Here is a 26898-nt window from a genome sequence, read left to right as displayed (position 1 = left end):
AGATGAGTTGCACTCCTCCAGGGTACATCAAAATACTGGTTGAGTTCAGTGGCCCAAAACTACCCTGAATGTGGTACTTGTCAATCAATCAGTTTTCACTGGAAACAGATTATGTACAAAGATTATGCTTCATAGTGTTGATGAGAGAAGGGAGACCAAAGATGTCTGAGACCCCTCTCAAAGAGTTTATAATCCAGTTAGGGAGGCAAGCCATAGTCACATGAAAAGATAACAGTAATAATGAATGTAAAATGAAGATAACAGAGCGATTTTGTTATTGTTAAGGCATGTCCAACTCTTCAGGACTCTTTGGGGTTTTCCTGGCAAAGTGTGTGCTATTCCATTCTTCAGTTCATTTAATAGTGAGGAAAGTGAGATTAAACAAGGTTAAGAGACTTGCCCAGGATCTTACAGCTAGTGTTTGAACAGCCCCCCCCCCCAATCATCTGCCTCCATATCCTTAATGATTTGCAAAGCACCTAATCATAATAAGGGCTTATATGCTTATTATACTGATTGATTAAACTCTGATATTCATTTTTTTCATATTGAATAAAGTGTAAAGTTATTTACCTTTCCAGTCAACAAACTCCAGTGACTCCCCTCTCCCCCCCCCTTCCTACCAGGATCAGAGAAGGAAAGATTCAGAGCTAGAAAGGACCTTAGAAGCATTCTGTCTAATCCCCTCATTTTACAGATAAGGAAATGTAAAAGTTGCTGGAGGTGGGGAGACTGAATTGGGAACAAGGACCTTTGTGATCTAGGTCACCTAACCAGGCCCTCTAAACAAAAGGAGCTCATTTGTAATGGAAAGGAAGTGGGGTCTGGGAATTAAATCAGAACCAGAATTGTAGGCTGATGGATTAAAAGAGCCCTGAGAGAGAGGTGCCTAACCGAAACCCAGGATCTCTCCTAGTCTTCAAGACTCTGCAACATTCAACTATTCAGAACAAAGTTATTCAGGACAAATGACTTTTGAGGTCTCTACGGATTCCTCTGCCAAGGCCTCTTGCCCATCCCTAGCTGGGGTCTGATGAGGCTGAGCATTGCTTGGCAAATGATTTCAATGGGAAGAGATCCAGCAATGTTTTATATAAGAATGAGAACAACTTCCTGGATCCATCAGAAAGTTCCCTTGATGCAGAGGCTAAAGGTCTAGCAGCCTGTTCAAATTAATGCAGGAAAAACAGTCCAATGTAGGACCTTATAGTTAGATCCCTTTCCCCAAACTGAGGTCTGACTTCTTGGATCCTCAATCACTTCTTCCTTCCTCTCACATTCCAAACTCAAGCCCTTCTAGATAGTGTTTGTTTTTGTTTAGTTTTTTTGCAAGGTAAAAGGGGTTAAGTGGCTTGCCCAAGGCCACACAGCTAGGTAATTATTAAGTGTCTGAGATGGATTTGAACCCAGGTACTCCTGACTCCAGGGCCAATGCTTTATCCACTGCACCACCTAGCCACTCCCTAGATAGTGTTTTTATTCCTTTATGCTTTTTCCTTTCACTTATTGCCCACTCTTTAAGTCCCCTTTTGCAGCTCATCATTTAGAGAGGAATATCCTAATTGTGGACAGTGCTAACTAAGCCAACACTTTCCTAGCTCACAAAGGAAAAAAGAGAGAGAGAGAGAGAGAGAGAGAGAGAGAGAGAGAGAGAGAAAATGAGTGAACTCATTTAGTATAATTATAGAAAATATTTTTTCCAATGCTATCTATCTCCAGAAAAAGAATTGGTAGAGTCTGAATACAAATTGAAGTATACTTAAAATTTTTCTTGTTGGTTTTTTTTTAGGTCTTTTTCTTTTGGAATATGGCTGATATGGAAATATATTTTGCATGACTGCACATGTATAATCTATGTCAAATTGCTTGCTTTCTCAAGGAGGGAAAAGAGGAAGGAGGGAGGGAGAAAATTTTAAAAAACAAATGTTAAAATTTATTTTCATAAGGAATTGAGAAAAATTTTTTTAAAAAAATGTTTCCCCTTTTTTGACCTCAGTTGAAGGTTTGAATTGAGGTGTTAAAAGAATGCCCACATTCTCATGTGGAGAGGGCTCAAGGAATGAGTAATATATTCTCTCTCTTGGATGCAAAAATCAGAGGCAATAATGGAAGCAAATAAACTGCTCCTAGCCGCTGACTCATTGTGGTTTTTCTAATAGCATTTCCCAGAATGACCTTGGATTCAAATAATAACCACAAAATACCAGCAAATTTCTTTGGGGAGCATTTACATGTTGATGCAGAAGGTGAATCCCCAATGAAAGGGCATCATTAGAAGCATTTTCTTTTAGAACCCTTAGAATTCTTTCCTGTTGGTTGACTGGTTGTGTGATTTCCCTTTATTTGCACACATTATTCTTCAACCTGAAGGCTTTCCAATCTTCTGTTTTCTGAGAAATGTGTCATCCAGTCCTGGGGCTTGTATGGACCCCAGAGACCATCTAGTCTAAGAGATAAGCTAACAATAAACTAACATTTTACTTTAATAATGCTAAAATAGCACTTTACATATATATTAACTCATTTGGTTCTGACAATAACCTTGTGAGGTTAGGTGCTGTTGATTTGCCTTTGACAGATAGGAACATTGAAACAGAGGTTAAGTGACTTACCCGAGTCACACATTTAGTGTCTGAACTAGAATTTGAATTCAGGTCTTTTTAACTCTACCCTGTGTAAGTCCTGTGTTCTATCCACTCTGCCACTTCTGTCTTACACATCAATTGGTCCAATCCTTTCATTTGACAAATGAGGAAACTAAGGCCCCCCCAAAGTATAGTGACTTTGGCCAGAAGTGCCTGGCACATAATAAGTAAATGATTAGTCCCCTCTGCCCCCTTCCATAATAAAGGCCAAGTTAGTGACCCCTGGCCATGACTGCATTCCCAGAGGTAATCCCACACATATGACTCCAGGTTCCTCTTCTTTTTCAGTATTCATTCTCCCAGACTATTGACTTGGGTGTGACCCAATGGTCAACTTGACTTCTATACTGACCCTTTCATTGTTGAGACAGCATCCTGTGCCTTAGAAACCCATCCCAATTCTGCAAAAGGAAAGGGTAAAGCAATTTCACTCTCACTTTTGCATTTCCTTCCAGCTCTTTTAGACAAATTACAAGGGTCACATGGAGACTGGGTTGTACAAAGGACAGCAAAGGTCAGATCCTTGTTGATATGTGATCCAGATATTAGTTAAGTCCAGACCACTGTGCTGGGGGAGATGACCTTGAGATGAGGAGCAATTGTATAGTGATGATGAGAAAACATCAGATTCTGAATTTGCCACTTCCTCAGGCAAGTCTCTTGACCTCTTTGTTCCTCAGTTTCCTGATATGTCAAATAACATTTGAGACTGAACAATGATAAAAACCACAAGCATTATATTATTGTGATACTGTCCCCTCATTTAGTAAACCAATAATTAGGGGGAATACACACAAATATACACAGGTAATCAAACACAAATTAATCCATATAAAGTGCAAAAGAAAGATGTAAAGCAAAAAACTATTTTGTCAGGGAAGACGCACACATACCCCAATGCTCCCCAAAGTATAATCTACATTTTCCCCTGTCTGGGAATCTTGGGTAAATCATCTGGACCTCATTGTGAAATGGTTCAATGATCTAAGTTTCCTTCCAGTTAAAAATTCATGATCCCTTGATCCTCTGTACTGCTCAAGCATTCATATACTCCAATTACCCAAAGATTTTTTTTGTGTCTCTTCTCTTTTTTGGTCCCACTTGGCAAATTCCATGCCTGTTGATTGGATGGGGCTGCAGCAGAGCCAGCAGTTGGTCATCTGTTGATTAGATTTATCTCTGAAATTTATGCTGAATTTATATTTATGAAATTTATGAAAAACATCCAAGCAATTTTGCCAACTGGGTGACATCCCCAATGATCTCACATTGGCACTTTGTTTTCAAGGATTGAGCTGGGGCAGGCTTACAAAAATCACTCTGTGTATGTGGATGAGGGAGTGTGGAATTATGCCTTTGATATGAAAGTCCAACAGGTTTCCCTTAATAGGAAACATGAAGGTCTTGTTTTGTTTTGTTTTTAATTAGACTTGTACTCTATCAGACTGACTACAGTGGACACTCACAAGTCTGGTTCCACTACAGTTTCAGTGTGCTTCATTTCTGGACCAGTTCATTCCTCTTTAGGCAGCTAGGTAGTGATCCACCAGTTTGGCCTCCTAGCATATTGCTACTACCCAACACAAAAGACACAGCTGCTCTAGCTGGAATGAACTGATATTCTCTGGAAGCCTTCACTTTTGGTGAAGGTAGGATCTCCATCACCTTGTTCTGCATTAGATCAAGGAAGCAGAATTCTTCATTGTTCTAATTTAACTAAAGGGCAAATAACATAATCACAGGTCAGAAGAATTCTGCATTGAGGTTTCCTAGGATTCAGTTAAAATTCTAGGACCCAAGCAAAGAAAAAGTACAAAGAGCCCTTAATGCCATGTCCTTCCCCACTCCACCCCTCCCTAAATGAGTGTCTTCTTACAACATAGAGGCTGGCTTGGCTGGGAATGGGATGTGGGGTCTGTATAACTGTCAGGACCTTTTCGTTCTTTAGTACTTGGTGTCCATGCACCCACACCTTCCAACTGTGTTGGAGGACAGGGATATTAATAACTGTCAGCAACTATGTTTGGGTTATCCTGTTGTGGGTACAAAGAGCCAAAAGGATCCTATTCCTTTTAACTCCTTGAAAGATAGATGGTAACTGTTCCAAATCTTTCAATGCAGAATAAGATTCCATACCATATACATTCTGATAGATGGATCTCAATATTTTTGAGACTGGAAAGCTGCTGGATCACCTATTTAATATTTTAAAGCTAGTAAATTGTTTTCTAGACAGAAAAAAATCTTAATTGAAAAATTTTTTTAATAAACATCTTTGGTATAAACAGTATCAGACAATACTTTCTAATTATGTAATTCTGTGGTTTCCATGTTAGATATACCATGTGGTATAAAGATATTAACCATCTTTTCTTTCTTAATAAAAGATTAAGAAACAGATTTATTAGAAAATCTACCATTCATGTAGTAATTTTTTTTTTTTAGTTTTTGCAAGGCCCAAGGCCACACAGCTAGGCAATTATTAAGTGTTTGAGGCTGGATTTGAACTCAGGTACTCCTGACTCCAAGGCCAGTGCTCTATCTACTGTGCCACCTAACCACCCCATTTATGTAGTAATTTTAAGGTTCACAAAACACTTTACAAATATATATCATTTTATTCTCATAACAAACAACCTTGCCATTTTTATCCCCATTTTACAGATGAGAAAACTGAGGCAGACAGGTTAAGTGGCTTGCCTAGGATCACACAGCTAATAAGTGTCTGAGGTTGGAGTTAAACTCAGGTCTTCTTGTCTCAAGGTCCAGTGCTCTATCCATTTCACTTCTTCCATTGTCTGTGACCCATTTGAGAAGAAACAGAAATTTGCAAATAGGCAGAAGAGAGCCTCCCCAATAGTGAACAAGCTTCCACTATCTTCATTAAGGAAATTAAAATGAATCTGCTGATACAGTAACAGAGGAAAAGGTACTCTATGTCAATATTTGAAAAAAGACATGCTCAGGGTATTAAGGAAATTTTTTTCTCTGAATTTTTAGCAATGATCTTATGCCTCATTGCACATAGGCTTTTTTGCTAGACAAAAATAATTTGCAGCTTATATTTCTACCATATTTCATTGTTTGTTTCACAACAGTCCTATGAGGTAATAGTGTTGCTCTCTCTGGGTTACAGATAAGAAGATGGTGATTTCTCATCAACCTGAACAAAGCTCCAGCAAAAAAATTCTCCTTTTGTGTCTGATCCAATTTGAAGATTAATGATTTTTACTAATGTTTTGAGGGCCTGAAACTAAGTCCTTGCTCTCCTGACCCTAGAGGAAATGTACTTGCCAAGCAAGGTTAAAAATTGATCAAATGACCAGGAAAAAATTGATTTTTCATTTTTTTTATTTTTGCATTGAAAAAAAATCTTCATATGTAAAGTCATTATTTAAGCCACCAACCTTTCCTAACTGGTTCAAACTTTACTGTACATTGTTCCTTTCTTGTACTATTCAGTTCAGTCATTGATCTGTGCTGTTCTTCATACAATACTCCATTTCCTAATTCATTCAAGTCTAAGGACTACATGAATTGATAAAAATAAGGAGAATATGACCCAAGACATTTTGTGTCCTGCTTGGGGCTATCAGCCCAAAAATCTATCACCATTTCTAAATTAAAAAAAAATGTAAGATGTTTGAGGGAAGTCATTTTTGACTTTGTATCCAATGCTTTTTCGTTCATTCGTTTATTCAAGAAAATCGTCACTGTCACTGTCATCAGTATCAGTCAGTCATTTCTACGTGTTAGGCACTGTGTTAATCACTTGGCATTCAAATAGAAAAAGGGTGACAATCCCTGCTCTCAAGAAGCTCACAATTTAATAAGGGGAGACAGCACATAATAGTTGATTGGCAGCACCAATGGAAAAGCTCAATCCTACAGGTGTGGTGGAACATTAGATTCTAAGACCCAGAGGTCCTTAGACTATGCCGTTAGATCAGTAGTTAGTGCTGAAGTGCATGTTGGAGGGTGTAAATTTATTGCAGATAAGCCTGAGAGGACCTTAGGACACTGTTTGTCTAGGAAGATGATGCAAGTAAATTGGATTTAAGTGGAGGCATTTAAGCTGTGCCTCACTTTCTCCTCTGGAGTCAATTATCTTTTATTTATACTTAATCCTCTTCTGATTTTATATCAGATTTTAAAGAAACTCCCAACTATTCTCATAAATTGTAAGATAAGTTGTAATTGTGAATTGTTGACAGTTGGGTATTTCATACACATACACACACACACACACACACACATACACACAAACTTTATAGTTAAGGAAATTAGCTTTCATTGTACCAAAAAATCCACAAACATCTCATTAGGACACTTATGTGCTAATGAGGATAATCAGTGAGCTTTCAAACCCTGCCTAGAGAGGAGATAAACACTGTTTATTTAACCAAGAACTATAGCTAGCATCTAGCCTTCCTCTTGCAAATTGCCCATTCTGTGCAAACCTATATTTGAACCGAGTTGTAGCAGATCCTGGCTCTAGGCTTTGAGATAGTCTAGAAATCTACCTTTTGTTCAGGCCATTCCTGGCCAACTCTTTGTGAACCCATTTTGGAGTTTTCTTGGCAGTGGTTTGCCATACTAGAGTGGTTTGCCATTTCCTTCTGCAGCTAATTTTACAGATTAAAAAACTGAGGCAAACAGGGGTAAGTCACATGCGCAGTGTCACAAACACTTAGTAAATGTCTGAAAGAACATGAATCTTCCTGATTTTGGTGTTTGCAAGGCAATGGGATTAAGTGACTTGCTCAAGGTCACACAGCTAAGGATTTGAACTCAGGTCCTCCTGACTCCAGGGCCAGTTCTCTACCCATTGTGCCACCCAGCTCCTCCTTCATTAAACTTCAGATCAGACTGTCTTTATTCATGTTTTGACTGCATCATTAAAGAAAGGGCAGCTTTCTGGATAAACTGGGTTTGAAATCAGGAAGACCTGATTCATACATTCAAACTCAGCCTCAGACACTATGTGGCCCTGGGCTAATAAATGAGGTATCTAATTTTTCTCTTACTTCCCTCCAAATAGTATAGTAAGGAAAGTACTTTGTAAATGGCAAAGTGCTATAGAAATGAATTATCTTTAGCTTAGGGCTTTAGAGTTACAAATTACATGAATAGTCATAGAATCATAGCATTTAATATGATTTATCCCTTAAATGCTGTGATTTAGGTGCATCCACCAAAGAAACATGCCTAGCCTGGTTCACACAGTAGATACTTAATAAATAGTTGAAGATTTGATTTAGGGAACTCAAGAGAATGTCAAATCTCATACTGGACTAGGTGATTTAGAAGGTTCCAGATTATAACTCCAATACTCTGTAACTTCACTGGCCTTGTTTGCATGGTGAAAATTAAGTGGTCATAAATGGCCCTGGCAAGAGTTAAGCAGGCATTATTCTCTATAAATCAATGCTGAGCTCATCCACCTGAGGCCTGAAGGTGAAGAGTTTTCAACCAACTTTTCTTTCTTTTTGAAGGAAGCCACCAACAATGCAGAACGAATCAAGGATGATCAAAGACGAAGATGTATGTTTCAACATGACCATGAAGAGAGCTCCACCTTTCCCCCATTGCCTCCAGTTGGGCACTCCAAGGATGAAATCCCACCAGAGACAGCCCTTCACAGAAGAGTTCAGGGGTCCCTTTGCCCCGTTTCGGTACGAACCCCCTTCAGGAGACCTGGATGGATACCCCGGAATCTTAGAAGGAGGTGGGTCTCGGAAACGGAAAAGCATGCCCACCAAAATGCCCTATAACCACCCTCCGGCTGATGCCACGACCTCTCACCAGTCAGACAAGGACAAAAGCCACGGCTCTCCTGGTCTGCCTTTGCTCTTCCCGCAGCCCTCAACCCCCAAGTACGACGCCCAGATGATTGATCTCTGTAACATCGGCTTCCAGTTCTACCGAACCCTAGAACACTTGGGGGCCAAACCCATCAAGCAGGAGCCCATCAAACCCAGTGCCATGTGGTCCCACCCTCCTCCCCCACCATTCCTATCATCACCTTACCCCTACTACCCCAAAGTCCACCCGGGCCTGGTGTTCCCTTTCTTCATGCCGCCCCCAGGCTTCCCCTACAGCCGGCATTCCTTCCAGCCCAAACGGCCAACCCAACCCCCGGTGCCCCAGAAAGTGGAGCGGCAGGACAGCGAGGAGAGCAAGCAGAAGATGGAGCGCGTGGACGTCAACATCCAGATCGATGACAGCTACTACGTGGACGTGGGTGGAGAGCAGAAGCGCTGGCAGTGCCCCATGTGTGAGAAGTCCTATACCTCCAAGTACAACCTGGTCACTCACATCCTGGGCCACAGCGGGATCAAGCCGCACGCGTGCTCGCGCTGCGGGAAGCTCTTCAAGCAGCTCAGCCACCTGCACACCCACATGCTGACCCACCAGGGGACCCGGCCCCACAAGTGCCAGGTGTGCCACAAGGCCTTCACCCAGACCAGCCACCTGAAGAGGCACATGATGCAGCACAGCGACGTGAAGCCTTACAACTGTAGAATCTGCGGCCGGGGCTTTGCCTACCCCAGCGAGCTCAAGGCCCACGAGTCCAAGCACGAGAGTGGGAGGGAGAACATCTGTGTGGAGTGTGGGCTGGATTTCCCCACCCTGGCTCAGCTGAAGAGGCACCTCACCACTCACCGGGGCCCCATCCAGTACAATTGTACTGAGTGTGACAAGACCTTCCAGTACCCCAGTCAGCTCCAGAACCACATGATGAAGCACCAGGACATCCGACCCTATATCTGTTCAGAGTGTGGAATGGAGTTTGTACAGCCCCATCACCTCAAACAGCATTCCCTCACCCACAAGGTAAGGAAGCAGGGCAGAACAGAGAGCCCGGGAAGTCTTGGGCAAATAAAAAGACCTCCCACAAAATCGGGGGAACAATGAACAAAAATTTTTCTCCTCCTGCTTTACCTGTTTATTTTAAAATGACAATCAAGCACACTGCTTGTGTTTTCTTCACCTTGAATCCAGTCCCTCTCTTTCAACAGGTGGGTAACAACGTGCTTCCACATTGTACAAAGGCTAGTCCAACCTTGACCTGGTAGCTAAATTGAGATTTTTTAAATTTAAAATTGGGGAGCTTGAGATAAGGACAGAGGAGCACCTGGCCATTGAGCTCTCTTTATTCCTTTGTTCTTCAGTTAAGTATGACTCTCCATGGCCCCATTTGGGGTTTTCCTGGCAAAGATACTGGAGTAGTTTGGCATTTCCTTTTCCAACTTAGATGAGGAACTAGTTAAGTGATCTTTCGAAGATCAGATATAGCTAATTAGAGGATACCTAGGTGGTTGAAGTGAATAGAGCACTGGCACTGGAGTCAGGAGGACCTGAATTCAAATTTGGCCTCAGACATTTAATAATTACCTAGCTATGTGACCTTGGGCAAGCCACTTAACCATTGCCTTGAAAAAAGTACCTATTAGAGTCTAAGATCAAATGTGTACTCAGGTCTTCCTGATTGGAGGTCTTGTGCCACTGTGCTACCTAGGCTGCCCCATTTCTGTACCTTTGACATTAGTTAGAAAAGTCATAGGATCACAGATATAGAGTTCAAAGGGACCTCAGAAGCCATCTGGTTAACATAAATTCCACATTTTCATTCATTCTACATTCATCCATTTATCCATTGAGTACAATGGATCCTCCCATTGTACTCAGTCTGAAAATAGATAGCCACTCTTGGGCCCATTCCCATCAATGATCAAAACAAGAATTTGGATCTGCTCCATTTCAGAACTGGGTTAGTTTACCCTCCTAAAGCAGCCAAATGCCATCTTTTCCTGTTGAGGGCTCAACTTAGCAGTTGTGGACTTAATTTAGACCAGCAAATAGCTTCTGCAGCTCAGAACTCCCAAGCTCCAGCTGTCCACTGGCCTCAACTTCCTCACTTTCTCCTATTAATCTGTAGATGAGGAAATTGTGGTGGAATGAGGTGAATGGACCTCTGGTGGGTGCTGTAATAGAAGATGGTCTTCAGAGTTAGAACTGAACTTTCACTTCAGTTAGTCCAACCCATCCATTTCACAAATGAGGAAAGAAAGTTCCAGAGAGGTAATTAGCATACCAAGGTTATAGGACCTATGTCTCCTGACTTCTAGTCTCTTGGACTGAAGCCCTTTGATCCTGCTCCACCTACCCAGCTGACTGTTTTCTGGTGGAAAGGGCAAGAACACCAAGCAATGCTATTGCTTACTGTTGTCTGGAGTGAAGTAGACTGCCTCCCCCTCCCCACTTTTGCAGGAGGCATAGAAAACTGTCTCTATTCATCTAGGTCACCTGGAGATTTCAAGGTATAGAGTGTTTTTTTCTGTCTGTTTGTCTTTCTTGCTCATACTCACAGCCCAACTACAGAAAACCCAGACTCCATAGGGAAATGATTTCCACCATAGTTGATTTTGACCCAAACTCTGAATCTGTTTGGGTTAGACTAAACCAAGTGACTGATCTGAAACCTAACCTAAATAGAAGTGTTTGGGGTCTGTTTTGAGCTCTGGGGGGAGGAATCTAGCCTCCTTTCACCCCTTTGACCTCAGCTGGCTTATTTGGTGGCATCTCTCCCATTTAATTCTTAAGGGCCAAGGGAGTTTTTCCTCTGCTACAATGGGTCCTATTTGAAAGACCTGCACAAAACCTAACTCCTTTCTGAGTCTTCAAGGAGTGGCTGCTTTGTAAGTTTTGCATAAACAGTTTTTGCCCTATATTAACAAAAGGCACCTGTGGATACCATCCAGGGAGACAGGGCCTTGCCAAATCCAGGAACTGGAGACAAAGGACCTAAATTAAGACTGAGAGATAGAGGAGGTAAATAGCTCATTTCAGGAGATCTAAAACATCTTGAAAAGGAGCTGATGGGGAGTTCTTTTTAAAAAAGGGTACAGGATATCTAGGAGCAGGGGAAGAAAGGGAACAAAAGCTTCCCAGAGGGGACAAATGGTCCCCACATACCCAGAGTAAAAATCACATTCGATTTAGATATCAAAATGCATTTAAATGAAAAAAATTTTAAATAGAATAATTACTTTCCTATGCACATGCCTCCAATGTCCCCAGATTGCTCTCTCTGGTCCCTGGCAATCTCTGAAGATTTCCACTCCAATATTCATTCTAAACCTTGTAGAACAGACAGTATTTCCTTCTTTATTACCTAGGGCTAGTTTCCAGAATTGTGTCTACCTAAGTAGGAAAGTTCACATGGGATTTTCATTTCAGAAATAAAATATTAAAAAAAAGCAATGGTTTATTCCTCTAAAATAGTCCTTCCTGATACATATGAGCTCGTGGGTCTCTAGGATTCAGGGCCATGCCCAGGTTTTATGAACAGTGTCTGCCTTGCTGGAAAGAGCCTTGAACTGAGTTTCTGATTAGGCCTTAATATTCAAAATATATTAAATTTCATAGGTAGAAAGGAGCCCACTTACAAATGGAGCAGCTCGGATTGTCATAATGAGAAGAGATGGTTGTTACAAACATAGCCCAGTGTTTTCATTTACAGATGAGGCAACAAGCCCAGCTAGGGGAAGTGATCTGTCCTAGGTCACACAGGTAGGTCAAAAATAGCAGCACCTGGGTTGAGAAATTAGACTTTCAGGCCCTCAACTTGTAATCCTCTTTGTACTTAGTCTCAACAAGAAGATCAGGGTTTAAATCTTGTTTCAGACACCAGGTGCTTCAGTCACTTATCCCTAGTTTTCTGGGCCTCAGCTTTCAAATGAGTATAATAATAATAATAACGCCTCTTTCAGAGTTGTGAAGTTCATATGAAAGCAGGTGTAAAATGCTTTGAAAACTTAAAGGATTATGTTAACATGAGATTGTAATTTTAGCATGTAACTACAAAGAAAATGCTCAAAGAAGTTGGTTTTTTAGGGAGGTTTTCATCTATAAAATAAGGGATTTGGCCACATGATCTTTAAGGTCTCTTTCAACTTTTACCTTCTTATAAATTGGAATTTTAAAAGAAATGAAAATACATTTTAAAACAATATGTTAAAAGACTTTCAGTGAGTTAAAAACAGATTGTACTGGTAAATAATTAGCAACTAGCTCTCAGAGAGAAATTGTTAATATATATGGAGAAGATAAGTGGTTATATAGAGTCAAGAAGATGAGTTCAAATGTGACCACAGACAATTACTAGCTGTGTGATCCTGTGCAACTCACTTAATTTAAGACTACCTTACTTTGCTCATCTAATAGCTGGAGATGGAAAAGGCAAACTATTCTACTGTCACAAAAATCCCAAATGAAGTTACAAAGAATTAGACATGTGCATATATGTATATATGTATGTGCATATATGTATAATTTATATAAATATGTCTATGAATACCCTATAGACACTTTAAAATTTAACCTGCATATTTTCTCTACCTTCTTAAACTGGGTAAACGGTCTGAGGTTAAATAGTCACATTGAAAATTTAATAATTCCAGTACCAGCTAGAACCAGCCCTCACCCTCAAAACAGAAATATACTTACATTTCTTTTGTAATTTTAGAAACTCATTATCTGAATAGTTTTTTTCTTACAAATCAGATTTATTTATTAAATCCTATATTTTTTTCTTTTGGTAGGTTTATTTCTCTTAGTCATCTTGTGAAGTGGTACTTTCTTTTTCTATTCTAAGGAAGAAATACAGTCATAACTAATAATAATAAAAATAATATGATATGATACATATAATAATATAATAATATGATACAAGATTTGCAAATAACTACATGTGTTAACTCATCTGGCCCCCATATCAATCCCATGAAGTAGGTGCTATCATTATCTCCATTTTATGGATGAAGAAACTGAGGAAGAGAGATTGTGATTTGCCCAGGGTCACACAACTAGGGAACATCCAAGGGATGATTGGAACTGTAAATCTTGTCCTCTATCCATTCCCCACCCAGCTATTTGTTACATACTTTCCACCAGACCCCATAGAAAGTAAATGACAAAAATAAGTTTGGAAAACTGTCAAATTACCCATGTCCTACTTAAGTATGTTATCACAGATAGCCAACATATTGTAAACATTAGGATTTTTATTACAGGGCTAGACCTACAACATTTTTACAATTTACTAATGTTTTTATTAAGCATCTACAATGACACTATACTACAAAGAGAAAAATGAAAAAAATCCTTGCCTTCAAAGAGATTACACTGATAGAGCTTACAAACACTTAAAATTTGGGGGTTTTTTTTTTAGAAGCTTCTTTTCTAATTTCAGCTCCCAAGATTTATATTGGGTCAAGGTCTCTCTAAAAAGGCATTTTCTTGAGAATGATGACTAGCTGGGGTTAGCTCATGGCCAAACCCCAGTTATGAATCCCAGGAAATGTTCTCAGTTGAGAGCATCATTACTTAAGCAGAAAAGCACTTCTCAAAAAAACAATGAAACAAGAACAACTCCTTCCATACTATTTTATAATCCCAGAGGGTTATCTCTCTCCTTGCCAATTCTTTTTTAGAAATAGGCAGTCTGTCTTTTGGGGGCTCAGTAGTGATGTCTCATATTGTCTACATTGACTAAGGACTATGATTTCAAAAGCCAAGTTTACAAAGCCATTTGGTTGGTCACTGAGGAGAATATAGAGAAGAATCAGGCACCATTAAGTCACTCTCAAGGAGTTTACACTCTGGCATAGTCTAATAGTATATGAAGTAACTGAGATTTTGTTAATGTGGGGACTCCCTCCACCAGTACAGTCAACAGCTCAAGTTGGGCTGCTATTGATAGATAAATCTTTGGGATAACCTGAGTGCCAGCTAGGTGGTACAGTGGATAAGAGCACCAAACCTGAAGTCAGGAAGATTCATCTTTGTGAATTCAAATCTGGCCTAAAGTCACTTAACCCTGTTTGCCTCTGTTTCCTCCTTTATCAAACAAACTAAAGAAGAAAATGGTAAACCATTCCAAAATCTTTGCCTAGAAAACCTCAATTTGGGTCATAAAGAATCAGATATGGCTGAACAACTGCAAACACTCCTACTTTGTTCCATTCTTGCTTATAAACCATATGTCTATAGGCTCCTCACCTTTGTATCCCTAGCTTTCCTGTACAGTGTTTGCCCATGCTGGATTAAATTCAAGTGAAGAGTTAAGGTAGGTGTGAGTATTGAGAATTCTGGGTTGCATGTCGTTTCTGAGAGTTCAGGAGAATGCAGGTCACCCTATGGCATGAGATCTTCCCATTTTTGCATTTTTTTCATGTTGATGAACTTTTACAGACCCTCCTCTCCTCTTCTTAGAAGAGCAGAATTACCAAAGACTGATTTACAACCTTTTTTTAAAATCCCAATGATGTCAGACTGTGGTCTGAAAAGCAACAACAAAATCGATGCCTTTTCTTATCCTTTAGCAGGATGACCTTTAAGGAAAAGAGAAAGGAGGGGAGGAGAAAATGCCATGCCAAAACTTTTGGAGTCCATCATTAATCATCTGCAAATTTAATGTATTTACTGAGTCCAGGAGCAAGAGGTCCCCATTAACCACTATTTCCTGCCCCTTGTCTCCCCATTGTAGGGTGTAAAGGAGCACAAATGTGGCATTTGTGGGCGGGAGTTCACCCTGCTGGCCAACATGAAGAGGCATGTGTTGATCCACACCAACATTAGGGCCTACCAGTGCCACCTGTGCTTCAAGAGCTTCGTGCAGAAACAGACGTTGAAGGCCCACATGATTGTGCATTCGGATGTCAAGCCTTTTAAATGCAAGGTCAGGAGCTTCTGGGGGAGGCAGGGGGGAATGGAGACAGAGCAGCTCCAATTGTGGGGAAGAGTAAAAGGGTCCCCAAAGACTGTACGGAAGGTGATGATACTGAGTTCTCAGGAAATGATGAAAGGAAGGGTTATAGATGCTCAAATTGAGTGTCCTTAGTGTTTTCAGAGAAATAGTATCCTGTTACTTTCTGTAAGTATGAGACCTGGGATGAGTAGAGTTTTGCGTCAAACTTTCATGAGAATTGGAAAATCAATAAGTAGTCAATAAGGCTTAGAGGAAAAGTATTATTAAGGAGTTATACGTTCTCAGCTGAGGGTGGGTAATATAAAATCTAAATAAATGATTTCATCCATCAGTGTTCTGTTGTATTGGTAAGAAGAATAGAGAAATAAGATGACAAGGTTGAGGATTTGAAGGTAGGAAGGGGATTCTGAGGTGATATAATAGCAACAATCAACATAAGTTTAATAATAATAATAAGCATATTTTATATGCATAAAAATTTGCTAGCCAGGAGCAGCTAGGTGGCACAGTGGATAGAGCACCAGCCTTGTAGTCAGGAGTACCTGAGTTCAAATCTGTCCTCAGACAATAATTATCTAGCTGTGTGGCCTTGGACAAGCCACTTAACCCCATTGCCTTGCAAGAAAAACCTAAAAAAATTTGCTAGCCAGGAGTTTCACAGGCAAAAACATTTCCTGTCTTCAAGGAACTTCAATTCCCCTAGAAGATATAACATATAAGTAAATAAGCAAATTGGAGGAGGTATGGAATACTAGCATCAAAGGGGAGCTTCATGGAAGAGCATAGAAGTAACCATTAGTATTCTACTAAGTGCAAGCCCAAGGATATTTCTCAGATAGTTCCAGTGGGACTGGACCACAAGAATCTCTGAAAATATTGAATCAAAACTTTTCACTCTCTTGGGGAAAAAGAATTTTGTCAGTTTGCAGTTGAAGTGCAATGAAGAGGGAATTCTTTTGAGTAGGTGAAGATAAGTTAGATGCCAGAAATTATGTAAACATGAATATTGAAACATCTGAGAGTAATTGTAGAAGATTAACAGTTCTGGGGATGGTGGGTGAGGGAGCTAGAAGTTGGTAGATGCAGGCAACAAGGTTGGGTTGGAAGCAAGGTCTGTGGACTATAGGATTTCAAGCTATAAGGGACCTTCAGAGATCCTCTTTTGATAGATGAGCAATTGCTATAGTGATTAGGTATCTACTTGCTTAAAGTCAACACTGGTGGGATTGGATTCTCTCTTCATATCTAATGGTTTTTCCATGGTGTTCCTGTGCACGTGTGTGTGGAGGGTTGAACCTATAAACATGAAAGAACACTAAAGGGTAGCATTGGAGGCATGGCCTAGAAGTGGCAACTGGGAGCAAGAAGATTATCTATCTCTCCTTTGCGTAGACTCTAGTAGAAAGGTTTTCCAAATCAGAAATGTGAGGCAAATTGGATTAGTTTTCTCCAGCTCATTTATAGATAAGAAAACTGAGGTAAACAAGGTTAAATGAATTGTCCAGCCAATAAGTGTCTAAGGTCAGATTTGAACTCAGATAAATCTTCCTGACTCCAGAGCTCCAACTGTGTCACCTAGTTCCCCATAAAGTGTAATTTTATATATTATTATCATCCCAGCTTAGCAGATGAGACTCAGGAAGATTAAATGACTTGCTTATACTACTTGCAAGGGATGATTTGCTTTATCCCTCAGACAAGCCATATGGACATTAGTGAGTTCGAGGGTTCTTATGGAAGGGAATTAAGAGGTCATTCAGTAATAATACTCCATCATTTGATAAATGAGGAAATTGAGCCCCAGAGAGGTGAAATGATTTGCAGGTAATAAGCAGTGTCAGGATCGGAAATACTCTGACTAGTCAGTTAAAAAACATTTAATAAAGCTCCTACTATTTACTAGGCATTATGCTGGAGGTAAAAATATGAAAAGAAAAATAGTTCCTGCCCTCAAGGAGTTTATAATCTAATGGAGGAAGGCTGTGTGGAAAAGGAAGATGAAAGGGTGGGAGCTGAGAAGGACCCTAACTAGGGTGCGTGAAAAGAACTCAAAGTCCCAGCGTAGAGCAGCTGGATTTGTACACTCTGTCCCTCCTGACTGGTTGTGGGACCATTAGCTGGCGAAGGAAATAGCAAACCACTCCAATCAATATCTTTGCCAAAAGAACCCCAAATGGGGTCACAGCTTAATTGAAATGACTGAATAACAAACAACAAATCAGACTTATGCTAAGCTTTAGAGAGCACTTCTCTTAGAGAACATTTACCTCCTTTCCTGTACTGGCTATACCAGAGATGGGATTAAGAGGAATGGGTGTCATGTATAAGACTTGGAAAAGTGGGGTGAGGGAAGAAGCAGTAGTTTACTGAATCTTCTTAGCCACCTGGCAATGAAGGCATAATACCTGGGTTCTCTGGTCCTCTTCTTTGGATGGTCTGCATCAGAAACTAAACTGTTTACACTTGATATTTGATGCAGATGATGGGTACAACTACTAAAGTGGACAGTCTTCACTGAAGGACCTATTGGTGAGCATTCATCACAACTTGCAATTAAGAATAATGCACCTGCCCACTTAGTTGTGACTGCTCATCTTCCTCCTTCCTAAACCAGAAGATGAGGTGAAGCCAGATAGAAAGGGCTTATATAACTGGCAGGAAATTCCAGTATAATGAATCACAGGGAACCTAAAGAAAAGTGGAAAGGAGAGCTGTGGTGGGTGGGGAACTGTGCCCAAGAGGACCATGGTGTTAGCTAAAAGGATGTGCATTAATGTGGGACAGCAATGTTTTATGAGTGGGAAGTGTTAAGACTTTTAAGTCCAAAGCAAAATGGATCTGAAAAAATAATGAGGAAAGCCAGCTGGCTATTGAAAATCAGACATCTCTGTACCTTGGTGGGGTCACTACAATCTGGTCTTTAACTTTTGCAAATTCTGTTACTCAGTTTTCTTATTTTACCCAGGGAGAAATAAGATTCTGAAGAATTTTTTCTTCACTCTAGGAATTGGATTGAATTGAGCAGAAATGAAAGACTAGATCCAGAATCAGAGCAACCTCTCTCTTAGGTAGTGCTGGAGATCTGCTAACAAAAAAGATGTGCTTTTCAATTTTTTTTTCTTGGCACAAATATTTATAAATACTGGTGGGTTATTTTTTCAGTAATGATCAACTTTTGGTGTCCCCATTTTGGGTTTTGTTGGCAAAAGATACCAAAGTGATTTGCCATTTCCTTCTCCAGCTCACTTCACAGATAAAGAAACAGAGTTAAGTGACTTGTCCAGGGTCACACAGTCTAGTGCCTGAGGTCACATTGGAACTCAGAATGCTGAGTCTTCTTGATTCCAGGTCCAACACTCTATTCACTATACCATCTAACTGTTAAGTACTAACTCTGTGCTTAATGGACTCAGAGACTTAGGTATGGGAGAGGGGGACTGTGAATACATAAGATAAAGATTAGTTTTTGCTATCAAGTTGCTTATACTCTGCATCCCTGTCTTTACACCATTATTCTATTTGAACAACTTCAATAATATTAAATAGCTGACTATGATATACAATATACATAGTAAGGACAGCAGCTAGGTAGTCCAGTGGATAGAGCACTGGAATCAGGAATTGGGGTTTGGAATCAGAGGAAGATTTGTCTTCATGAGTTCCAATCTGACCACAGACACCAGCAGTGTGACCTAGGGCAAGTCACTTAACCTTATTTGCCTCAGTTTCCTCATTTGTCAAATGAGCTAGAGAACAAAAAGAAAACCTCCCAAAAAAGGTCTAAGAAAGAGTCAGACATAACTGAACAACAAATCCATAGTCACATACAAACCTTATGTACCTATTTGAGTAATTCTGCCAAGAAGGCAACTTGGAAACAGTGTAGATTAAGAGTAACAGAAAAGTGTTTTGGGTGAATCTAGGACCTGGGAGAACCCAAAATTTCCTGTAGCCACCCCAAGCATTTCTGGAGAGATATGGACATCAGGTTTTCCTAACAATATAATCATCTTTGATAATAGTCTTGGAAAGGGGGGAAGGTGGATTTGGACTCAGGAGAGAAAGAGGAGAGGTGAACTGCCATAGCACGCTGGAGCACTGCGCAAAATCACTAGATTCACTGTTGCTCTGATACTGTGGAGGAGTTATTTAATCAGAACTGGAAAAGTTGGTCTGTACTCCAAGCATTTCCAGAGAATGAACTGTTTCTTTTACCTAAAAACTTCCAAAGGAGGAGATTCTACATCTCTAGCTATATGACTGCGAGCAATTCTTTTGAGATTTGGTTTCTTCATTATTAAAATAACCATCTCCAAAGATCAAATAAAGAAAAATGTTTATAGCTACTCTTTATAGTGGTAAAGAATTTGGAAATTGTAGAGATGCCCTTTAATTGGTAAACATGATGTGGTGTATGATTGTGATGGAATTCTACTATGCTATAGAAATGAGCTGGGGCAGCTAGGTGGCACAGTAGATAGAGCACCGGCCTTGGACTCAGGAGTACCTGAGTTCAAATCCAGCTTCAGACACTCAATAATTACCTAGCTGTGTGGCCTTGGGCAAGCCACTTAACCCCATTGCCTTGCAAAAACCTAAAAAGAAATGATGAGCTAAGTGATTTTAGAAAAACATGGAAGACTTGCATGAAATAATGAACAAAATGAGTAGCACTAAGAAAACACTGTGTATACAGTAACAGCAATCTTGTTTAAGAACAACTTTGAGTGACTAAATCATTTTGACCATTATAAATACCCAAATTAACTCCAGAGGACATTTGAAGATACTGTCTGTACCCTGGAAAAAAATTATATGTATATTTATATTTGTATCTAATGGTAGCCATCTAGGGGGAAGATCCAAAATCCATGATAATACAATGGCAATTCCACAGGACTCATGATGGAAAATGGGGGGGGGGGGGGAGCTCCAGAGAAAGAATTGATGGACTCTGAATGTAGATCAAAGCAGACTATTTTCAGTCCATTTTTCATGAAGTTTTTTTGATCTGTCTCTTCTTTCAGAATAGTTTCATACTAATAGGGAAATATGTTTAAATGATGGAACATATATAACCTATATCAAATTGCTTCCCATTTTAGGGAGGGGAGAAATGGTAATGGTGCAAAAATCTTTTTTGTCATATTATGTTTTAGAAGTGCTTGTTTTATTCAACAAATTTCATTTATACTTATGTCACAGGATTCTTGTGAGAGAAGTACTTTAACTTTGAAGCATTAGTTAAATGTGAATTAGCACTTTTAAATCTCCCTACCATCAAGTGCTTCCTTGTGTCTGACCTAAATCCTTCCTTCTGTCCCTAAGCAAAATTGAACTATATACCTACCTTCCTGCTCACCACCTCAGCAGAGTAACCCTGTACTTTACATATTTCATTGATTTTTTTTTTTCAGACATAAAACCCAGTTTTATTTAGAGGACTCAACACTTGAGCTTCTTTTTAAAAAAAAAATCAGCCTGGGAATACCACGGATCTAGTATTAAGTAGGAGACTTGTAACTGCAAACCAGGAATACTAGGCTTTAAAATCTATTCAGACCTGTCATACCTTTGTCCTTAATCTTCTTCAAAATGGTCTCATCCTACAACAATTTCTATTTCAGAATGTGACATACATTCAAAGTTCCAAGTCTATTCCAAACTAATTTTAAAGAACTTGTTCAAGTCAAAAGATCTAGCAAATTGGCATGACTGTGATATACTTTTGTCCTATTTCCATTCCAAAATCCCTACCAAAATAAAAATTAGAAAAAGAATTCAAACATTCACACATCAGATGAGGTGATGGTTCAGTCACCTCTTGTATTCACCTATCCTATCTAGATCACCACAGTCAGGCAGAAAGAAAGCACAAGGATAATTTTTCTTGCATCTCAGTATCATTAACTTTTAAACTCCTGATAGGTAGGTAGCTCTCCAGATCCATCCAGATGGCTCCAGAGAGTCATGGCGCTCTTCACAAATGAAGAACAAAAAAACACAAAAAATTCCAAAAGAACCCAATTGCAATAGAAAGACCCAGGATTTGGAGTCAGAGACCTAGGCTTGAATTCAGTAGTTAGCATATGATTTTTAGCAAGGTAATTCATCTCTTCAGGACTTTTCAGGACCTTTCCTGAAGTAAATAGGGGTAGGAATCAATGGCTTCTTGGGTCCCTTCTAGCTCTACATCTATGATCCTGTAAGCTCTGAGCCTCAGTTTTTCCATCTTATAAATGAGGGGTTAGTTCTTGCCAGTTCTAAATTATGATCCTTTAAGTCTAAGCCTTTTGTCTTTTGTACTGTCCTCCTTGGAAACAGCTGTTCAGGACGCACAGTGGAGCTCCCTCACTGTGGGATTCAGAATGAACAATAGGATGGAAAATTATCGAAGGAATAGTTTTCGATGAGATAGCTGTTGTTTTCTATTTCTGAAAAAAAGATTATTGCCCCTTTGGGCTGTTTTGCCATTGGCTCTACTTCTCTGGTCCTTATTAGCTGGAGTCACTTGGAGCTTTGCCAGGGACATAAGCCTGTCGTCTTAAGCTGTGTTGCAGGAACATGCTTCCCAGATTCTGCGTAAGCACGCAGGGGTTGATTTGGATGCTATCTTCGGAGTTGTTTCATTCCATAATAGCAAAGAACCAGCTGCTGTCTTTGGGAAACCTGTCCAGGAAAAGCAACCATCCAGAATTTCCGGGACAAAGTCTCCTTTGAGATGGGTGAAGCCAGAAGGGAGCTGCTTGAGTCATGAATCACCAAGTTATCTGCAGCTTCTACAGAGACCCAGACTGGATGAATACACGAGAATATGAGTGCATTTGAACATGGGGGCTCTGGGATCAGGTCCAGCTGATCCATAGGGGTTCAGGATTTAGATTAGTGTCTTCTAATGGGTGGCATTGAGTGGTGAGGTCTTTTCTTGTCTCAAGGAGAAAACAGCCAGGGGACTTTCTGAAAGTCTTATTCCAGGCAGTGACCCTGTCTCTGAGGCTTGAGACGGTCAAGGATTTGCACTGGTCGTCAGGGGGTTAAGGCAATGACCAGATAGCAGCCTTTTGGCACCAAATTCCTCCTCAACAGAAGGAAGGATATAGCTGTATGAACTGCCTGCCTAACAATGGCTCGCATGTCCCCAGGGACCCGCCTGCAAATAGATTTCATCTTGCTTTCTCTGTACTTTTCAAAGCTTCCTGTTTTCTCACGGTCCTTTTGGACAGTTTACAGTCTCTCTCTCTCTCCCTCCCTCCCTCTCCCTTTGAGGAAAGGAACACCCTTCTTAATAAAAAGGAGAGGGGGTTGGGGAGAAGAATGCAAGGGAAGGTCAACTCAGCAGGGGCCTTTCTCCAACTCTGCAGCCAATACAGCTGCCTCTGACCTTTTCCCTCAGAAAAGGGAAATGCAGGGCTTCCATGTGTATCCAATCCCAATGGAGGTTAAGGACTAACTATCTGGCAGGCAGCCCACCGTGGACCTTCAGTTTTCCTTCTGTCTCTGAAATACCAATTATTTTTAATAATAATAAAAATAATGAAAGCAGTACAATAATTTTATAAGTTAGAGTTTTTATAACTCTTTAAGGTTTGCAAGACACTTTACAAAATCTCATTTGATCCTTACAACAACACTAGAAGGTATGGTCCCCCTTTATAGATGAGGAAACTTAAGGAGAAGTGACTTACCTAGTGTCACACAAGTAGGAAGTTTTTTGAGGCAGAATTTGAACTCAGGTCTTAACTCCCAGGTCCAATGTTCTATCCATTTTTTACAGTTGAACATACCCCTTTTGCATCTGATCCTTGAAGGAAATGGCCTTCTCCTTTGGCATTCCCACTGGGGATCATTTGAGATTCTATACTCTTCAGAAGGAAGGAGTGAGAAAAAGGGAGACATAAAAGAAGGGAATGAGGCAGTGGAGAGGGAAGTGAAGGTTCAGAAGTCTCCAAAAGAGCCTAGGTCTTCTGTAAAGATGAAGCCATGGGGAGACATGGTCAAGACCATGATGTTCTATGCATGTGAAGGGAATATAGGTCAGCTAAAAGAAAGAACTTGATGAGGTTAAAGAACGTGTAATAATAGCAAAATAATATGCAATATATAATAATCAAATAATGTGGTTTACAAAATACTTAGAATCCCGTGATTCCTAAATCTGTAAAAGTTTTCTAGTGGATTGCAGAAGATTTGAAATGGAAGCTCTCTGAGGGCAAGGAATGTTTGACTTTTGTCCTCGTATCCTGCTTATCTGGCACATTGTAAGTAATTTTCCCTTAGGATCATGGATTGGGGCTGGAAGAACCTTGTTTAGTCATGTCCAACTCTCTGTGATCCCATTCAGGTTTGGTCTTTTTTTTGGCAAAGATACTGAAGTATCTTTCCTTCTCTAGTCCATTTTACAGTGACTTGCTCAGGGTCACTCAACTAGGAAGTAGCTAAGGCCAGATTTGAACTCAGGAAGATGAATCTTCCTGACTTCAGATTCTGCACTCTATCTGCTGTGTCCCATCTACCTACCCTGAAGGGGACCCTTGTGGATAGTTTATCCAACTCCATTATTTTTCAGATGAGGAACTGAGCCCTAGTATCACACAGGTATTTAAATGTCAGCACCAACTCTGAACCCCAGTCCTGTTTTTCCAAACCCAACATTTTTCCCACTGTACTTTGCTGATTGATTGATAGGAAAGACAGGACAATAAGAAATGAGGAATACCAAGTTTTGTCACCTGTAGAAAAATTTTGTCCTCTTCTTCCCCAAATCCACCACTAGTACAGAGTACAGAGCTTCTCTAAGTCAGTATTTGCTCTCTTAAGCATTTGAATTAAATTGAGTTCTATGATCTCTAGGATCTCTGGCGCTCCCCTCCCCCCATTTTAACCTCCCCATAAAGTGGCTCATTCCCTCAATCCATTCACCTGAATGCCTTTTTTTTATTTATTTAAGGCAATGGGATTAAGTGACTTGGACGAGGTCACACAGGCAATTATTAAGTGTCTAAGGTCATTTGACTATAGGGTCAGTGCTCTATCCACTGTGCCACCTAGCTGCCCCTGAATTCTTTTTTAAAAATTTATTATAAAACATCCTGATTATCCACCTCCATTCAAAGAAGTTAGCAGAGAGTTTTTCTGAATGGAGATTCAAAGTAGTCTGTCTTTTGGGGAAGAGGGCCCAAGCTAAAGACAGGGAGCAGTTAGCTTGATTGTGTGAGAAGCAATCTCCAGCTTTTCTCCTTCATGTGAGTCCTGCCATTAAGACAGCCTGGTCCCAATCAAGACACCAACTCTGATTTGAATATCTCATCCCAGGCATCCTAAAGTCATCTTTAGACTTGGTGATTCATGGGCCATGCCCCTTTCAGCCTCACTCTTCCTAAAGATATCTGACACATATGACTACTTTCCTCAGTGGAATAGATCTTCGTGGCTACCCCTCTGGCACTCATGCTCCATCTGCTATTATTCTCTTTTCAGCTCACCTCTCAACCCCCACACTTTCTCTGTAACAGACACTCTTCTGCCTCCTCTTCACTAATGGTTGGTTACTAAGAAGAGCCAGACTCTTGTGGTTCCTTACTGTGACAGGCATCATTCTCCTACAGACATCAAATATTTTACAACACATCATCACTGTGGGCAGTCAACTTGAACAGTCATTCAAGAAAGGCAGAGGAACCAAGTCTTACTGTGGAAGGAAGGAACAAAAGCCTTTTTGGGAAGGGGCAGAGATGCATAGAAAGGTGTTAAGGAGACTATATATTTAGGGGGATGCTGTTCCAGGGACAGATAAATTTTGACATTTTCATAGAATTTGAATCAAGCACTTAATCAATCACAGATTGAATCAATCACTTAATAAGCAATCACTAAGTACTATGTTTACATAACAAAGATGAAAGGGTCCCTGCTTTAAGGAAAACTATACATGCAATTCTAAATTTACATAAGACAACAAATTATTATTTCTGTTGGGGAGGCACTAGAAGTTGATGGAGAGGGAATGAGGTGAGGGGAGAAAGAAAGGTCATGTGGAGGAGGTGATTTTTGAAGGAAGCTTGGGATTCTAAGAGGTGAGAACTCAAACAGGGAATATAAAAGGCAGAGATTGAGAATTAGAGGAACATCAAGAAGACCAGTTTAGTGGAACCAAAGAGTGTGTAAGGGGAGTGATATATAATATATCTTGATAGGCATATTAGAGTTGTGAAGGGCTTTTAATACCAAATGGGAGGGTTTATTTTTGATGTTGTTTTTTTTTTATTTAATAGGCCATAGGGAGCCCCTGGAAATAGTTGAGGGATCTGGTCAAAAATCTCATGCATGACTTTCACTCTCAGAGATACCCTTAGCTCCCTCCCCAAGATCCTCTACAATCTTGAGGTTGATAGGCATTCTTTTCTTTTACCTATCCTTTACAATCAGCAAGTGTTTCTTATGCACATATTGTGTTCAACCAGTCAGCAAATATAGAAAAACTACTGTTTACCTGATGCTATGGTAGAGTAGAAAGAAAGAGAACTGACTCTGGAATTGGAGGACCTAAATGAATTCTGACTCTGAGGCTTGGCTGTGAAACCTGGGACAAATCATATCTCTTTCTCATTTCTTATATCTTTAAAACAAGAGGTTTGGATGTTCCTTTCTATTCTATATCTCTAACAATCCTGAGACACCATAATCTTTCACTGTGAGGAATCATAGAAGAAAAATACGAGTTGGCTCCTGAGCTCAAGGTTATGAGAATGGCAGATTCAGTTTCATTAAGTGGGAGGCAGCTAGGTGGGATAGAGCTCTGGCCCTGGAGTCAGGAGGACTTGAGTTTAAATTCTGGACTCATTTAATAATTACTTAAGCTGTATGCCCTTGGGTAAGTCACTTAATTCCATTGCTTTGCAAAAACCAGAAAAAAAATTCATTAAATGTAACATGAATTGTATGAAATACCTTGCAAATTGCAGGTTCCTAAAAATTCAAAAAAGTGCACTGATTCCACTGCAAAGAATAGCACAATGCCATGAGGAAGAAAAATTTAAAAAATTTTGAGAACCACAGTTGGGGTTGAGGGATGGAGAATGACTCTAGTGGAAAGCCTGGGGGCGGGTCAGCAAAAGTCACTCATGAAATTTTGCTGCAGATTTTGGAATGTGTAGATTTGGGGACTAGCTCTTAAGAATTTAGCTATAGGAGACAGAGCTAAGATGGTAGAAAAGGGACAGGATTTTAGTTGGATTTCATTCTTTCCCCCCAAATTATTTGGAGATTTCTCACCTCGAAGGACCAACCATCTAAATGTTTGCCTTAGTCATCCAGGTGGAAAAGGATCCCCACAAATTTTCCTGAGCTCACTATTCTAATCGCCAACCCCCTCCCAACTATTCTGATGGCAATAATAAAGACTTCTCTAGATTGCTGTCTTCTTTTGGTCAGCTGTCATTTATTACATTCAACATCAGACCCAAAATTGGGCCTGATTAT

At 40.1% G+C, this 26898-nt stretch overlaps 1 protein-coding gene across 1 annotated transcript in view; it reads left to right on the top strand.

Annotated features, from left to right (window-relative positions):
- Positions 1-26898, top strand: part of ZNF366 (zinc finger protein 366) — a 92749-nt gene that overhangs the window by 49252 nt on the left and 16599 nt on the right. The window contains exons 2-3 of the mRNA XM_074207429.1: positions 8141-9482; positions 15199-15390. Of these exons, the coding sequence (XP_074063530.1) occupies positions 8154-9482; positions 15199-15390 (1521 nt within the window). The 5' untranslated portion in view covers positions 8141-8153. The remainder of the gene's footprint in view (positions 1-8140; positions 9483-15198; positions 15391-26898) is intronic.

The sequence above is a fragment of the Macrotis lagotis genome, chromosome X, assembly GCF_037893015.1.
Source record: "Macrotis lagotis isolate mMagLag1 chromosome X, bilby.v1.9.chrom.fasta, whole genome shotgun sequence".
Classification (NCBI taxonomy): Eukaryota; Metazoa; Chordata; class Mammalia; order Peramelemorphia; family Peramelidae; genus Macrotis; species Macrotis lagotis.
Note: the sequence above shows the minus strand (reverse complement) of the source record. Positions and strands in the feature narration are given on the sequence as shown.